Genomic DNA, 18,327 nt, shown 5'->3' with positions numbered 1-18,327 from the left:
GTTCTTCCATTGTAGCTAGAATGGAAGAAAGTAGAAACGCTTTCAAAGTCTTGACTGGAAAACCAATCGGAAAACGACCATAAGGAAAACCTAGGCGCAGATGGGAAGACAATATTAAGATGGATCTCGTAAAAATAGGAATACAAAGTAGAAACTGGATCAAGTTGGCTCAGGATAGAAGTCAGTGGAGAGCTTTTGTGAACGCGGCATTGAATCTCCGGGTTCCATAGTCTATAGAGTTAGTTAGCTTACGAAGCATGAGTAGATGCCTAGGCTGATACTACAAATAGATGAAATGCGCATTTAGTGAAAACATGGGTTCTACTGACATTGGATAGTCTATATACTCTCCCCATGTTCTAGGGGAGAGGAGGAGATAAGATTTCATATCAGGTTATGTCACGCACAGTTGCACGCCTTCATGTTCATTAAAAATGTAAAAGCCAAGGGGAAAAAATCATCTCACTTTCCTTTGTGGCAGTCGGATACAAATCATCACACTTATCTGCAAAAAGCACTTTTTAGGTCGGATTATTGGGAGAGCGTCCAGTTCCAATGTTGGGTGGGACGTCTCCCTATTTTCCCCTAATTTGTGCCTGCCTACAGCTGAGACAACTTTCCAGCACGAGGAGAGGGGCATATCCTCCTCTGGCATTTATTGCAATTTGTGCCCAAGTAGCGGAAGTAGAATTAATACATATTGATGAGACTACTAAGCGCACTACAGCACGAAGTTTATTTTGAAATACTAGAGAATACGATTCTTTTTGAAAAATGGAAAAGCCAAGAAAATTCAATTTCATCTTACATTCCTTTGTTTCAGTCGGACACAAATCATAACACTTATCTCAAAAAGCACCTTTTAAGTCAGATTATTGGGGGGACAGTCCCCCCCAGGTCCAAGATTGGAGGGGACATGTCCCCCTCGTCCCCCCTGGGATTTGCGCCAGTGCTAACATTATAAAAAACACGAGGCGAATTCGTTATCAAATTATATTCCTACAATAACATAGACATGCGAAAATAATTTTTGACATAGTGTACATGCATTAATATTTTTATGATGTTGTGAAAGGTTATAATAAATACTTTCCCTATTACATTCTTATGAAGTAGGCTTCGCGCTACAAGCTTCCGGAACGCGACAACACTGCACGACAGCGTTGCCGCACTTCCATTTACTGTATGCTGTTCCTTCATATAAGCGCGGGGAATTTAAAGATTGGGCTGCAACATGGCTCACCGCTTAACGCAGAGAATATGTTGAAGTAAACATTTTTTAAAAAAAAATAAATAGTCTACCAACTAAACCCTTTTTTGTTAATAGTTCCAAATATTTGGAACACTAGACTTCCAAATTTTCGAACAGTGTTTTGTACGTTTCTCTACCTACCATGGTAAAGGAGATCAGAGCGTCGTACATTTGTTTTAATTACACAAAAAATATCAAGAAATGAAAATTGAACTTTTCACAACTTACAGTTAATGGATGCATCTACATATTATACGCAGGAAATTATTTCACGTTATCTCTTTTCTGAGATATAGCTCTATAAACATTGATCTACCAAAAAAGTACGAAAAATACGCACTTTTTCATTTATTTTTATTTTTTTTCTCACTACATAGTACAAAGAAAATTTTTATATCTTAAGTATTGAAAAGACAACATTCCAACAATTCCAACGAGGTACGACAATGAAATATAAGTTTTGACTGGACGTCACGGCAGCACCGCGAAGTCAGGGGCCTATCTTTATGAAATGGATAGTAGAAGTGTTACACATCCGCGAGATTCCAAGGAACAGATTCTGTGGTCGGGAGTCTAATCCCCCAGAAACTGTCTGATTTACTAAAGTATCGCATATTTGGCAAGAAGGTCCTTTAAACCCCATTCTGCATACTAGAGATTTATGCGACAGAATTCTAAATTAGGACCTCGAATCCTTACTCCGTAAGATCTGTACTTGGGATCCATATAATTTTGCACTCTAATTGGACTTCTCAGTTCTCATGTGTTGCATAATAGGAAGGAGCAAAAATAATTAAAATTGAAAGCTTCTTGGAGGTTTTGTCAATTATTTCAATATCAATCACACTATTTTAATACTACTGTAGTAATCAAAGGATGTTATAAGTTTTATATATACATTGCAGTTATTGCAAGCATTGCATCCTGACGAAGAACCTGTGTGGTAAGAAATGAGCCACCGTTTTGACATTTGTCGTGTAACACACGGTGCTCATATTGAATGCACGCCACAATTACTAACAATAAATTGTAAACCTTTCTTAATCAAGTAACGTTCGAATCACGTTTCTATCTTTTGTAGTTTGGAAGAAATAAATGTTTGAAATATGTTCTTTCTTTTTGAATAACCCTGTATATGCGCGGATCCAGAGTATGGTCAAAACTAGTAGATGTGGACGGTTAGAGGAATCCTTAACCGTAGTTTCGGTTCGTAATATAAACCGATTTCAAACGGTTAACCGAAACCAAACCGAACCGAAAAATGGTTCTATTTTCTATTGATCGTTAACGTGTTTTTTCAAAGTAAGTTATTAAGAAAAAGACATTGAGAATCGTAATTTTCTTCAAAAGTGGAATAGCAGATGCACAAGTACTTAATCTAAAAAGAAATTATTACATATAGTTCGGGCTTTGTTACTCTAGTGTTACTTTACTACACGTCGGAGGTCCTTGGTTCGATTCCATTTAAGGATTTTCGGATTTACGACATCCACTTCCCTGGATTATTTTTATTTTTTCATCGGAAACTTCAATTATGTAGTCTCAAGCTTCCTCGAAGCATTTCTGTATACGCTTTTGTTTTATTAAAGATAAGTGCAATAGCAGATTCCTTTAACCTTATAACGAATCAATACCCTTGTTCGTTTCCTTACCTTTGTGCAATCTGTTAACTTTCTTCTTATGCCTGGCTACGTTTTCATTTCTTGGGCGTGTCAGTATACTGCATTTGAGGACATTGCTCACTTATAGCTAAATTGTAAATATTTCGAGCACTCAGTTAGCACTCCTCTAACCTATTCAATGGATTGCCTCAGCTATAAGTAGGCTATTATTGTTAAGTTGTATTTGGTGTTTACTCCTTTTTGCTGAGGTTTAGCTTCGTACTTCGATTTCCTCAGAAAGTAGAACTCAGGATTATGAGGTGAATTCGCCAGCTTCTGAGGTCTTCGACTCTCAAATGTTTTGGTTTATGTGACGTTACGAACACGGTGTTATGAGGAGGTTAAATTTTATGGATTTACCATATTTAGTATTGAGGAGATCAGAAGGTGTGGTTTAGGCCTATCCAGGAAATGAAACTGGATGGTTGGAGTTTCTCGGGGTATTTCGTTTAGCGTTGTGGGAAGAATAACAAGCTAGAGACGGAGAGAATGGAGTATCATCGATTGAAGAAGGTACGGTAAATACATCTAGTACGTCGAAACATGTAATGACAACGCCAGACTATTATTCTAACTTTACTATTATTCTAACTTTACCTATCTTCATCTGATGCACTTTTAAAAATGAATATTTGTGTTCGAATAATAATTTGCATATACCTATGAGCTACATTTCCAATATTTCTAATTTGATAAGTTGTTATCTTTGAAATGAAATTTACTTTCATATTCCAGCGTATGTTGCTGGTGGTGGAGAAACGTCCCCTAAGTTTGTCATCTACCGGTCTCTTAATGGCCAAAGGGATAGATGTGATTAAGCTGAATACAACTGCTATTAAGGCATGTTACATGATGGAGATGTTTTAGGTTTAATCTCTGTAGTACCTGTGCAGCTGAGTTAGAGGGAAAAAAATTGGCGTATTTACTTTATTGTTCTCACAACATTTATCTGATGATAATATTTATATGTTGCGTTACTTTCCTGAGGATAATATGTTTTTGTTTGATTTTTGTGATGATTTAGATGCTACTGAATTTTTTGAACCAATTATTGCATGATGTCTGAGCCGCATACATTTTAAGAGACAGTGTTTTGATAAGATTAAAAAGTAATTACAGTTTACGCATTTACTTTTGAGTATTGATACTGTATCTTCGTTAGATTCTAACAAGTTTGAGTTTACTGTAGACATGGCTGTTGCAGGAAATCAGAATAATATTGGTATTTTGAGTCATATCTTTCGGCCAGAACCTTTTTTGGACGTATGGACGATTATGTTGTTCGCTATATCAAGCACTTCGAAGTATTGGCTCAAGTTAATAATTGGACAGATTTGAAGAAATAATGGATTCTTTGTTCGCTTTTAAAGGGGTCAGCAGCCTATTGGTTTGACACTACGTCAAAACAAGCACATTTTCCGGAATTGTCATGAGCAGTTTAAACATAAGTTAACAGCTGCTTTGAAGGACGCGCTTTTGCCTCAATTAACAGAACAGCAAATGCGGACGCGACAACAAAATGACGGAGAGAGTATTTTATCATACGTTTACGCTAAGCGCAATTTGATTTTACGTAACGATAGGAACGCGCCAGTTGTTAACTGGCAATAACTTATAATCTATGGGTTATCTTCAGAATATACGAGATTGGCAATTAAAAAGTAATATGATACGGTTGTAGCTTTAGTGCATGATTTGTTCGATGAAGAGAAGGCGCGTGTGATGTTGGAAATTGAAAAGCTTATTAAGAAAAATCCGTTGTAACCTAATTTTCAACTCATGCAATGCAATCCGTCTGAGAATACTCAAGTTCAATCGGCTTCTGTTCCGCAAAGTCAGCTTTCCCACGCCGTAGTACGGACTTTGCCCTCTCAAGCTACGAATGCACAGCAAACTGATCAGGTTAAAGATAAGTTGGCAGTTATACAACAGCAATTAACGCAATTGCCTTTGCAAGCAGAAAACAAGAGAACAGATTATCAAAGTTCGTTTTCGAGACGTAATACTAATAACAATAGTAATAACAATTATAGATGTAATTATAATAGACAGGACAATGGCCAACGGTTTCAGCATAATCGTTCCCGTGGTGGTCAGAATTCAGGGAATAGAACATTTCAGAGACTTCCTATTATTTGTATATAAATATAGGAAATAAGACCATATTGCCTCCCACTGTAGAAGTAATTTAAACTGATTAATAGAGTTGATGATGCAGGGCCATTAGCTCTTCAACATATTAAAGTCTGTATTCAGATTGAACGTGCGTTTTTTCATGTTAATATTGGTATTAATGGAAAGGAGAGTCTTTTATTACTGGATTCTGGATCACAGGTGTCTTCTATTGTACAGGCCATGGTCCCGCGTTTTCTAAAGTTCAAGCAACGCGTAGTTTTTTGAAAGGCGTGAAAGGGAATACTTTATCTGTTAACAAGATAGCTTTGGTTCGATTCAAGCTCAGCTCTCAAGTTGTTTGTCATCCTTTTCGTGTTATTTCAGCGTATTCCCACCCACCCCTGTTAGGGCAGGGTTTTGTATTATCACATAAGGCAAATGTAAATTTGAATGATTTATCATTGGAAGTCACGCGGTTTGGTAAGGTTCCTAAATTTACTCTCGCTACGGACAGTACAGCTAATTTTGTCTAACGAATTTGCTACTCTCGCATCTTCTGTGTATAAGGTTTATTCGTGTGTTTGGTTATTCCCACGTTCTCGAACATGTGTTCAAGTGAAGAAATGTTTACATTTATTGGAAAATAGAGATTATTTGTTACTTAATAAGTTCGTAGTGGGTTCTGCACAGTTTTATTAAGAGATACTGCAGTTGATAGCCTAAATTCACATATTTTGGTTTCTAATCCTATTGACAAGCAATTTTTGCTGTGGAAGAATAAAGTTTTAGGACATGCAGTTCTTAACAGGAAGGAACATTTTTGTAGTAATGTTACGGAAGATGCTGGTCTTTAAAAAACTGAACCTGATAAATTTGATTGTACCAGGGGGATATGAACCCTGAACTTTCTGAACAGGAAACACAACGATTCTGAACTTTCTGAACAGGACGGACAACGATTTTATGATTTAGTTACGGAATATAGAGATGTGTTTAGTTGGTCCCCGGAAGATTTTTCGAAGGCACGGGACTATGTTCACGAATTTCAACTTAAAGATGAAGAACCTGTCTATATCCGATAGTTTTCAATTCCGTTCCATCTTCGGATGCTGTTCGCAAGCAAGTGGAACAGTTACTTAAACAAAACGTTATTCGTCCTTGTCATAGTAGTTACAATAATCCCAAAATATTAGTTAAGGAAAATTGATCTTGGAGGTTCGTGACAGATTTGCGATTTACGAAAACTGAGATAAGGCCTATTAATTTTCCTGTACCACCAATTCAGGACATATCAGTGCGTTCTACTGGAAAAAACTTATCTATAGTACTGATTTATCGCAAGGATTTTTCAAGTACCTTTGTCTGAAAAAAAAAACAATTGGTGAAAGGTTTTTCAGTTCCTAGACTTAAACAATATTGTTTTACATTCATCCCAATGGGAGGAGTTACTCCTCCAGTAGCGTGAAATGATTTGATGAAATTAACACTGGAAGGATTAGACGAAAATAAAGTATTCTATTACCTTGATGACATTTTATGGTCATATGATACGGTAGATGGTACTATTAATACAACACGTGAATTATTGAACAACTAGGACTTAGAAGTTTGAAAATATCTCCTGAAAAACAAATTAGGCCATTTTTCGTTGGAAATTTTAGATCACCGCGTTTCTAAGCGTGGTATTTCAATTACTGAATCGATTCAGAATTATAGACGTCCAAGAACACAAAAACAATTGAAACGTTTTAGGGTTGAGTTCATTTGTTAGAAATCATGTTAACAACTTTTCGTCTATAGCGGAGCCGTTACAGCGCTTTATGAAAAAGAACGTTCCGTACAAATGGACTAGTGAACAACAACAAGCCTTTGAAATGAAAATGAAATCTTTGAGTTTTATGTCCCACGATTATGCCGATTATGTCTCACGATTAGGCTAAAGGACACGGTGATGGTGAGTAATGAATGAAATGGTGGAATGAAGAAAGTGAGAGGAAACGGGAGAACCCCGAGAAAACCCACTCACACGGTGTCTGTCCACCACAAAATTCATTTGGCGGGGGCTGGGATCGAACCTGGGACCCCAAGTACCAGAGCTGACCCTCTACCACTGAGCCACCGCGGCCCCAACAAACCTTTGAGAAGCTTAAAGAAGTTATCTGCTTCTACTCTTATAAAATTTCATGCTGAAAGAGACTTGTACGTCGTCACCGACGCTTCGATACATGGTTTAGCTGGCGCAGTTTTGCAACCTAAGTGATGAAAAAGACGATCCTCTGGTCCTAATAGCTTACTGTTCTCGTGCTGTAGTGCCACGCGAAGGATCTTACCATCTTTTTCATTTGGAACTTGCAGCTTTGGTTTTTACGCTAAGACGTTTTAGATATTTTTATTAGGACTCACTTTTATTTACGCACTGACTGCAGATCCTTGGTCTATTCACGTCAAATTAAGAATGTGGCTAAGTTTTCTCGAATTCTTGCTGAGCTGGAGACCTATGACTATACTAGTTCTCATATTTCGGGTGCTTCAAATAGTCTTGTAGATAGTATTAGTCGCCATGTAGGTAGTACAAGAGACGAAGCGGATGAACAGAAAATCTAGAAGATCCCCGGGTCTTTGTTTCAGAAGAAGATGATAAAGAAAGAACAACGTAAGGATGGTACTGTAAATGTTTGTCTAAATATAATCCAACACATTTTATTAATCAATTAAGACATGATTGCATTCTCTGAATATGATATGTGTGTATATTTAACTTACACCTACAGTTATCGTATTATGTTTCAGAAGAACAAATTGTAATTTGGTATAAATCGAAAGATGCACAAGCTATGAAAAGTAAAGTTTTAAGTGAGTATTATATATCTACTGAACATTTCATTGAAGAATTAAAAAAATATCAAGATTTATGTAATGTGATAAAGTGTTGAATGAGTTATATTATCACCATGATTACCATTACAATTACGATTTTCTGTCAACAGAAACGTTTCACATCTTTATATGAATTGAAGCAACAACCATATATAGATTTAGATATCTGCATCAATTCTTATTTACATGAATGTTATAGCACATCACTATTGAAGGTGATAAGGTGATATAGGTTTTAGGTGATATAAAAGCACTGTTATTACGTATAACAACAATATCTGATAATCAATATGGTAAAGTTCAAACGATATCGTTCGACGATATTCATTATTAACCACTTGCAAAATTTTGACACTATTGAAATAATAGAAGTTCATGAAGAGCGAGACTTGCCATTTCGTTTTGGGACATTGAGTGCAACACTTCATTTTAAACGCTCTATTCTTAAATAAAACAAAATTAAGAGTATATGTCAACAACACAGTCGTGGAATATCTTACTTTGAAGGACTGTATATCAAAAGTGACACTGTATAAATAGTTTCTTTAAAGCGACAATTAGGTTTCCATTAGCATTTTTTAAACAAGGTGTAAGGTCGTCAAGCATTACAAACGTGAAATCAAGTTGCGAGTGACGCATAAAAACTATCTATTAGGAATTTGTTCGTGCTAGTGTAAAAGAAGCTGGTGGTACATTAAAGACAAAAGCTATTAATAATATTGGTTAATGGTTAACTGGTAGAGGTAAAAGAAACTTTCACGTTCACGTAAAGCTCCTTTTTCTGCACCACCAGTGAAACGTCAGTATAGAGATATTTCTTCCTAATGTCTTTACGAAGTTTAAGAATGCAGAATGCTGTACAAATGGACTTGATTTATTTTCTGTTCTAATGACACAAACTGCTTTTGAAAGATGGATAAATACAGAATAGCTTCCAATTTCTACATTAACATCAGAAAGGCTTATTGGATTTGTTATTACAGGTGGAAAGCTGGTATTATTCATTCTGCATATTTATATATACGATTTAAAATTGTAAAATCCGATGGAACAAATTGAGCTAATGACGATGATCTGCATCAGTAAATCATTTATTACGTTCCTTATTCAATTAAATTAATGTTTTATTGAATGGTAAATTAATTAGTTCTTCATCCGATTCGTATCCTTATCGCGCACACATTAAAACATTATTAAATTATTATCATGATGCTAGTCAAATATATTTACCATGTGCAATATGGTATAAAGATACAGTAAACAAATTTAATGCTTTATATAATACTATTGAAGGTTTTAGCAAACGAACCATAAAGTGAGAAATAGTTATTCATTTGAAATGTACGGACGTCTTCATACCGATATTGTCATTTAAGTCCGTGTGCTACCTAATAAAGTAAGTGTAAAGTAACATCGTACTAAAGATACAGTGAAATGTATGTGCTCATGAACATCCATGCATAAGGGAAACTATGAAAGATGTCCAATGGGACTTTGCAGCACAATTCAATAAGGAAGATACATAGAAGCAAATGATACTGGAATGGTAAGAGGAACTTTCTAAATGGATTTATTTAGATCAGAAAACACTGGTCGACCATCAATACAACAAGAAAATTGTGCACCAGTAGCAGATTCTGCAATGAGATCTTCCAAAAATCATTGCAGAAAGGATCTTGTGAACTTGGAGTTCCAAAAAGGCTATGTTGGCACACAAAAAAGGAGAGCTAGAATTAAAATCTAGGACATCATTCTTGAGTGAGTTGAATTATGAGAACATCCGAATAAGACATGAAGCTTGCCCAAATTTATTCAATGTGTTTATCACGCTCCCAGAGTGGAGAAAAATTTTCTTCTTAGACGAATTTGCACCTTATCGATCTTGTCAGACTAGGAGTATGTTTTCTTAGATAAGGAATTACGGCAGAGGTGGATAGGCAAATGATCAGTGAATATGACAGCAATGATTGAGTACCATCCCAGAAGCCCAGTTTTGGGTGGTACGACAATTCCCTGTGGGCAACACGTCTGGAAACAGCGATATCAGATAACTGAAGATTTAAAACAAGCTATGAAGGAGCCATTCAAGGAAATCACACCGCCCGTACTGCGGAAAATTTCACATAACACGCGGCACCGTACCATTCTTTACTGCGACAACGATTGTGTCCACGCTGATGTTTTGAATCACTAAACAAGCTGGAACACGGGGAATGAAAAGACTTTCGGGCGATACTTGTATATGCACTCGCTTAGATGCCATGCTTTTTAACGTATTTAGACAGAACTCTATAATTATTTTTTTTATAAGGTTCTCTAGATTTATTTCTCAAACTTTCATCCTATCCGCAAATCGAAAACTACTCTATGGATTTGTTTATATGAAATTTTATAAATAAATAGTCGATTAACAACCGTATAATATTGTAAATTACCCAAAATAAATTTTGAGAAAATTATGATTTAATTTTGGGTTCTTTATAATTTGGTATGTCTTTTTGTAGGGAAAATTTAAAAGGATAGTTCTTCTTGCAGAATTATCTCGAGAACGATTTAGACTATTTTGCTTATGTTGAACAATTAAATATTTCAGCCCTATAATTTGGCGTACATCCCTTCTCCTAAAAAGCTCCACAAAAGGTAGCTTACATTTGGGGATGAGCTTTTGCACGGACGATTTTTTGGGGTTTAAACCAGGTTTTTTTTAATTTAGATATTTTGCTTTATGTATTTATATTACATATTCACAGAAATAAGTTTGTTTCGCCTTGGTATTATGCAACAACGGGGTTATGCTGGAAGAGGTCCCATAAGCTTAAAGAAGTCCGGTCAGCAAATTTCTTAAATTGAGAAACTCCCGCCCTAATCATTGGGAAAATCACGTCATTATTTTAAATGTAAAACAATAACGGGAAAATCCTGTTATTGCTTTCCATGTAAAATTTAAAGGTCAACGTATTATAATCAGTACGCTAAATTGAGGTATTAAATTACAAATTTAGTATGGAGATATCATTGAAAGTCCAATCCAAGCTAATGTTGGAAGCTACGTAGTCAATCGATAAATTTTACCAATTTCAATCAATATATTTAAGCAACCTTGGGTTCTTTATAAAACAACAGGCATGCAGAAATATATAATTTGGTTTCGTTTCGTATGTTTAGGCTTAACATCCTTACGTAATACCGAGGTTATCAAGGAGAACACTTTCGCTTAAAGTGACATCCGAACCGCTACTTGGTTTACACATGAAAGTAGGGTTGTGGTTCGACCGAGAATTGAACATGGGACACCTTGATTAAAAGTGAAAAGGAAATAAGACTAATGCAGATGGTTTGACATGTGGAAACGTCACCATGAAGTTCACACGATTCGCACTTTTGTTCTTTTTATTTATTTATTTATTTATTTTGGTTTAAAGCAGTTATTTAAAAAAACAGCTGGTGTAAACGAGCAAACCCTAAAAGTAAAACTTCTTTTAAAAAATATATAAATAACTAGCAAAATTGTATGTAGTATTTTTACTTCAAAATATTCCATACCCCCTTTTTGAAACAAAATAAAATTAAAATAAAACATAAGAGAAATACTTAGATTTATATGATACAATTAAAGGCTGCACATCTGGAACTTTTGGTTCTGAATATTCTTGAAATTCTACAGTTAAATTTTTTATAACCACCATCAAAGGCGCCCATCAGGGGGGCAAGGGAAGGGGGCTCGCCCCCTAGAGGAAAATGTACTTCAGAATATCGAAAATCCAATAGAATTTTTACATTAGTTACAGCAAAATTTGAAACTATTTTTGAAACTTCGCTTATACTTGCCCCCCTTGGAAACCACAACATGGGCGCCGTTGACCACCATCACGGTTTACCCAGTCCTGAAGTTTTCTGCATTTTTAACAAGAGGGATTCAACATATTACGGAACTCTCTCCCCCCCCGAAAAAAAGGGCTAGGAATATATTTAAGTTAAGCTAAATACAACTGCACAACAAACATGACTGAGTTCTTGGCTTTAGCGCTTCTATCGGGAAGTCCGGGATTCAACCCAGCATTCGACCATTCTGACAAAGCTTTCCTTCCTTCATTCCATCTGTGAATGTAGAAATAGTGCGTGTACTGGCCGACTAGGACTGTAGGAGTTGGCCGACTTCCTTTCTTATTGTTTTTAAATCATTATTATTACTATTTACCAGCAGTGACGGTTTTGCGAAGGTTAGGGGGTCGGTCTTCCGGACTGAAGCCTGTTCCCCAAAGTTGCGGAATGTCTAAAACGAACGATATATCTGTTAGTTACGCCTTTACTCATAAACTTTAAGCTCCCGTCAAATAAAAATCACGAATGTTTAGAAAAACTAAACATTAGTAGTAAGAAAGCCCCTCCCAAAATACTTTTCTAAATCCGCCACTGATTATTTGTATAAATTGGTATTCAAGGTTGTATCCGGAAAATTATTACTAAATCATTGCACAACTACAGTATAACAGAAATGTGGAAGTATGGTTTGACGTATATACTAAAAAACGTATCCTTTGACGGATATATAGAAAAACGTAAGTTTAACTTTTGTGCTAGAAGCTAGAGTACTAAGCTCTTAGAAACGAAACACGGATGACAAACTAAAATGATCTAGAGAAGAAAAAATGCCAATAACTCAAAAGTTAAAATAAAGTTAAATAGCCTGTAAAATTGCCCTCAAATACTACATTCTTCATGTTAGCTTTAATTCGTGAAACATGTGCTCCATCCATCTTGACGGTGAATTACAGAGCTAAATATGGCATTTAGGTCATGGAATTCTTATCTAACTATAGAATGTACTATAAGAAAGCTATTTGGATAGAAAAATCATGAAAATGAAAAAAGCCAAAATTTCCAAAATTCTCGTTTTTTTTCAAAAAAGCCGGCTTTTTATGTGAAAAAACCATCGATTCAAAAAAGCCGGCTTTTTTGCATCTCTACTCAGGACACATATGATCACCTTGATCCACGTGACGAGAGGGACCTCGTTCTCTTTGATGAGTATAAAAATATTAAAATTCGGAAGTTTTTTTTTTAACTTTGTGATCCATTGTGATCAAATTTGTGATCCATTTTGTTCCGCTTCAGGGTGAACATGGATACCTTACATGTGTTGATTACTACGTTATAGACATTGCAATTTTCCCGAGTTCGATTCTTGGTGTTAGTTTTAGGAAATGTTGAATTTAACGTCCCCTTGAGGCTAAGCGTAACGATTATGAGAAATGATAGGACGAAACAGCGAAAAACATGAACTTACTTGACTGAGGATTGAAGCAGGGACCTCACACATTAGAGACAAGCGCTGAGCCACCGAACTCCATTGAGAAATTTTAATTTGTTGATTAAGACGTTATAAACAATGTAATGATCCCGAGTTTGATTCTTGGTGCTAGTTTCAGGAAATGTTGAGTTGAACGTCCCCTCGCGGCTAAGCGAAAGGGCGATGATGAGAAATGATGAAATGAGAAAACATCATAAACTTACTTGCTTGCGGATTGAAGCAGAGACCTCACACATCAGAAATAAGCGCTGAGCCACCATGCCCCCTTTGGTGCGAGCAAATTTAAGTATGAAAAAAACATGGACAGCTTATGTTACATTACATATTTCGGTGTGAGTAGTTTTTACACTAGGTTTATGTTTCATATAGAAGGATAGAAGTTTTGTTTTGTCATTTTTTTACTTCGTGCGCGACTTTGCCTTGAAGGAAACCTTGCTGACTTAGTGCTAAGCGTTGGCATTAAAACGTATAAACATAATCTTATTGTTTACTTGCATGTATTTAAAGATGAATCAGACGTTTAGGATTGTTGGTTCGAATCTAGTTCCTGTTCCTGTTGCGCCAAATAAGACGCAGAGAGTTTGCCTCCGTCTTGAATAAGGCCTAGCGGCAATTTACAGAAGTAACAACAAATCAGTAAGATAGGTCAACGAGGGTAAAGAATAAACTCTCTGAAAGCTAATAGATAAGCGGTTGTCAAGAGAGAGCACTATTAACTACAAGAAAACATGCGATTTGTAGAGAGGTAAAAGAGAAAAGATTAAGGAGAGAAATCGGCGCCGTGAATAGAATGGAGTCCAAATCTAAAGGTCCCAAACCATAAGTTGCATACATGACAGAGTAGAACTGGGAACGATAGAGAGAGTAAAGAGGACATGAAAAAAACAAATGATTACCTGTACCAAGGTCCACCCCACAGTCACAGCGGGGAGAGGGACGTTGACGGAGGCGATAGAGGCGAACGGGAGTAGGTGCGACATGAAGCCGGAGTTGGAGTAAGATACGAATTTGAAAGGTGGAGAGGGAGGTGGAAAGAAACCAAAGAGGGGAGGGGAGGGGAGAAGGGTGATGCCAGTACCAAGTAGCTGTAGGACTTTGAGAGTTATAATGTTTCCAATGTCATATATGACGAGAGTGGGAATGGGAGCGGTAAGAGGAGGGGGTGAGTTTGAGAGAAATCGGGTTCGAATCTAGTTGTGTTCGCTGTAACTCAGTGCCTGAGCGATACTTAGCGTGATTTTCCAGTGTTGCCACCATTATCAGAATGAATCGATTCATTTAGTGGGAGCAGTTTCGTGACGAGATTTGCACCAGTGCTAGTCCATCTCATCAAAGATATAACAATCTCCAAATTTTATGCCATAAAAGGGAACGAAAAATAAAAATCATTCATAAACCTGTACTATTTCATAACGTAATGAATCAAGACCATATTTTTAGTAATTTTAAAGAATCATCATAACATCTGAACCAAAACTCCCAATTCCATGACGTCATAGCAGGGCCAAGGTACCTCTGACTCATTCGCACCAGCGTGCATGGCCCCTGAATAAGCAGAAGCAAAATTTCAATAGATGACGCAATCCCGGGCGAAAGCATCCCTGATTCATGCACTATGGTCCATGTGGCCCCAAATTGGATAATCAAGAGTGCGATAGGGTCACCCCCTTACTACTGTGGTTAAGGGTGCCTATACCTTTGTCGCACCAACAATGGTAAGTGTCTTTCTTGCGAATCTGAAAAAGCTTGGCGGGAGTAAAAGCAGTTCCAAACAAGATGCGATAGTAGACGGTGATTTCAGCGCGACACCATTTAGTAATGAATTCCCTGGGTTTGAGTGGGTTTGAGATCGAACAATTGTCCAGTAAAATTGGCCAGAACCAAGTCTGTTTTGCTGTTGCCATAGTGTCAAAGCGTGATTGTATTGTCTGTCTAATGGGGCGTTTACACTTAGTCGATTTGCGTTCGATTCAGTTGAATTGACGTCACTTTCAACTAATGGGGCGTTTACACTTAGTCCATTTAGTCGCACGACTAAATCGACTCGCTGCATTTGCCACTAAATCGAAGCAACTAGGCCGAATCAGATTGATGGATGTGTTCAGTTATTTCAACCACAGAAAATAGAACGTCTTTTAATTCAGTTGCCAGTCGATTAGTCGCCTTCGATCAACAAGCGATTAAGTTGAAGTCCCGTTTACACGGTCGATTAAGTTGAAAGTGACGTCAATTCAACTGAATCGAACGCAAATCGACTAAGAGTAAACGCCCCATTAATCGACCGTGTAAACAGGACTTCAACTTAATCGCTTGTTGATCGAAAGCGACTAATCGACTAGCAACTGAGTTGAAAGACGTTCTATTTTCTGTGGTCGATTCTATTTTCTTCTGCTATAACACCGCAAATTGTACCAATTACCTTTTGCTTGGTCATCTTTAAAATTGCCAGTCGATTTCGAATCGACCAGAAGAGAGCGAGTCGACAAGCAGCATTCAATTTCGGTTGAAACAATTGAACACATCCATCGATCTGATTCGGCCTAGTTGCTTCGATTTAGTAGCAAATGCAGCGAGTCGATTTAGCCGTGCGACTTAATCGACCAAGTGTAAACGCCCCATAAGAGGTAGTAGTAACTTTGATAAGGAAGTTTGATAAAACAAGCCTTGCCACCAATACTTGCGCGTTTCGCAGCCAGGTCTATAGTATCGCCGTGTTCCAATCCTACGTGTGAACGCATGAAACGAAAGTCAACTATGTGGTCTGTAGTCATGAGAGAATGATAAAAATGTTTCATATTGAGTATAAGCCAGATAGCTTTACCATTTCAGTAAATACGGGATAATGATTGAAGCACACTAAGCGAGTCCGTACAAATACAAGAAGTTGGGATGTTGTGACGCTTGACATATAAGAGGGCTTAGCAAATAGCAAACGTTTCGCCATCGAAGATTTAGAAGGAAGCAGGTAATTTGTATTGCATGGTAAGATTGCGATCAGGAATGAAAACTGCAGCTCCCACAGACAAGTGGGAATATTTAGAAGCATCTGTGTATATGATAAGAGTGTCAGGACGAAGAGGTTGCAGGCAATCTGTCCAGATATGGTGGTAGACTGTAGAATGTAGCGCTGGTTCATGAATGGGCAGATAATTAGGAAGAATAGCTGGAATAGTGATAACATTGGTACTGTACTGCCAAGAATAGCAAGAAATAAGTGATACGGTATTGACAAGGTGACCAGACGTCCCGTTTTAGACGGGACGGTCCCTTATTTTCAACCGTTGTCGTTTTTTCTTATTCTCAAACGGGACGCCTAAATGTCCCGTTTTTAAGCAAACACGACCCAGAAGTCCCGTAATTATTATTCAAAATATAAATGGTCAATGCTAATTCTACACTCTTCCGTTCCAACACTCATTGCAAGGTTCAGCCGTGCCTAGAACTTCTGAATATTCAAATGAGAATTGAGTGTTCTGTGGTTCAAGTGGGAATTGAGTGGGATTTCTGAGTATTGAAGTAGTTAAAAGTATTGTTGGGTAATACTTAAGTTAGAAACGCTGTGTTATCATTCTTACTTGTGTATTTTGTAAATTGAAAGCACTGCTGAGTTCCAAAAATGCATGTGAAAGTCACATCCCCCCTTCGTCGCCGATTCGTATGCGTCCCGTTTTTGAAAGTAAAAGTTCTGGTCACCTTGGGTATTGATATATGGCTTTAAATGTTTAAGATCAAGATAGGCTCCTAAAATCCATCGCCGATTGGTCAAGTGAGGAGGGCGTGACGTACTGAAGAGGTGGTCTAATTGCTGAAGTCTCTCGATTGGTAAAGAGTGAGTACGACCAAGTCGTGCTAAGATGAATTTGCTTTGTACAGTAGTACAGAATGGGTCTTCTTAAGGAGGGCTTGTTTGATACAAAATCGAGGCTGAGAAAAAATTATTTTCACCAACTTGTAGACTATACGGGTCAACTTCGTATAAAAATAACTTATGATAGTGGAATAGAAAATGCCAACATACATAAATTTAGCGACCACACATTGTTGTTTGTGTGTGTGGTTAAGATTATTAAATATTTTGTTTCCTGTGTAGTGTATATTAGATAAGCATTACAGTCTATCCGGTTTATCTGGCAACGCTGAATGACAATGAAAGATCAGTGAAGCGTGTAACATGTGTGGTGATGAAATATTGTAACAAAATTGATAAATTTGATAATGTATCGCTGACAGAAGTTAATTTGTTATGTAGTGATTTAGCTCCTCTGTAAAATTACCAAATAATGAGTAATGAAATGTACGTTGACACAGGTACAATGCCAGCTAACTCATAAAAATGGTGATATTCCAGATCCTAAATCGTCATTTAAGTAATGTACGTACAGTTTTATTCTGCCGACAGAACTTATTTATGCGTACTGCTGGAACTTCCATATACGCTAATCTCATGTTGAAAGGAAACACACGACCTCAGTATTTAGTCGGGAAAGTGTACTACAGCAGTAAGCGTGATGGGAAGGGCGGAAGCACTCCAAGTGCGGTAGAGAAAGAAGCATTAGGAGTAGTTTTTCCGTCCAAGAAACATCCGCTAGGAAAGTTGCAAGGGAAACTCAAATTGTGCTTTACATGTAAAAAGTGTGAAACAAGGAATATCAAATTCATATCGAAATTAGCGTATCAGCAAGGAGTTGTAATAGTGCGTTGCGCCGGTTGCCTAAAACTTCATTTAATTGCGGACAATTTGAACTGGTTTCCAGACCTCCAAGGAAAGAAAAACGTCGAAGAAATATTGGCAGAAAAGGGTGAAATTGTTAGAAGAGAAAGTCTGCCAGAAGATGTTTTAGATATTGAATGTCTTAAAAAATAAAAAAAAATAAAACAGTTATGGCATGAAAATTTTGTGTATTCTGGGCATATTGTTCTTAACATTAAAAAAGTACTCTTGTTATAGCTGTTTCATAATGTTATATTGCACGTTTTTAGTAAACTAAGGGCACTACTGCTGTATCGCCGGCCAAATTTGAAAATCGAAAAAATGGAGCAAAATATACTGCGTTCGGTTATATTTGGTTGGATTACATTAAGTTACGTTAGATTATGTTATTAATTGTGCA

At 37.0% G+C, this 18,327-nt stretch overlaps 1 protein-coding gene across 1 annotated transcript; it reads left to right on the top strand.

Annotated features, from left to right (window-relative positions):
* The first annotated feature begins 17,549 nt into the window (after positions 1 to 17,549).
* On the top strand, positions 17,550 to 18,080 carry LOC145666715 (uncharacterized). The gene has a single exon (XM_081734276.1). It carries the CDS (start codon positions 17,550 to 17,552, stop codon positions 18,078 to 18,080), a length of 531 nt encoding a protein of 176 aa, XP_081590402.1.
* Positions 18,081 to 18,327: the final 247 nt, after the last annotated feature.

This window comes from Thermobia domestica, chromosome 1 (assembly GCF_964235325.1).
Source record: "Thermobia domestica chromosome 1, izTheDome1.hap1.1, whole genome shotgun sequence".
NCBI lineage: Eukaryota > Metazoa > Arthropoda > Insecta > Zygentoma > Lepismatidae > Thermobia > Thermobia domestica.
The sequence above is the reverse complement of the archived record's forward strand: the minus strand, read 5'-3'. Positions and strand labels throughout refer to the sequence as shown.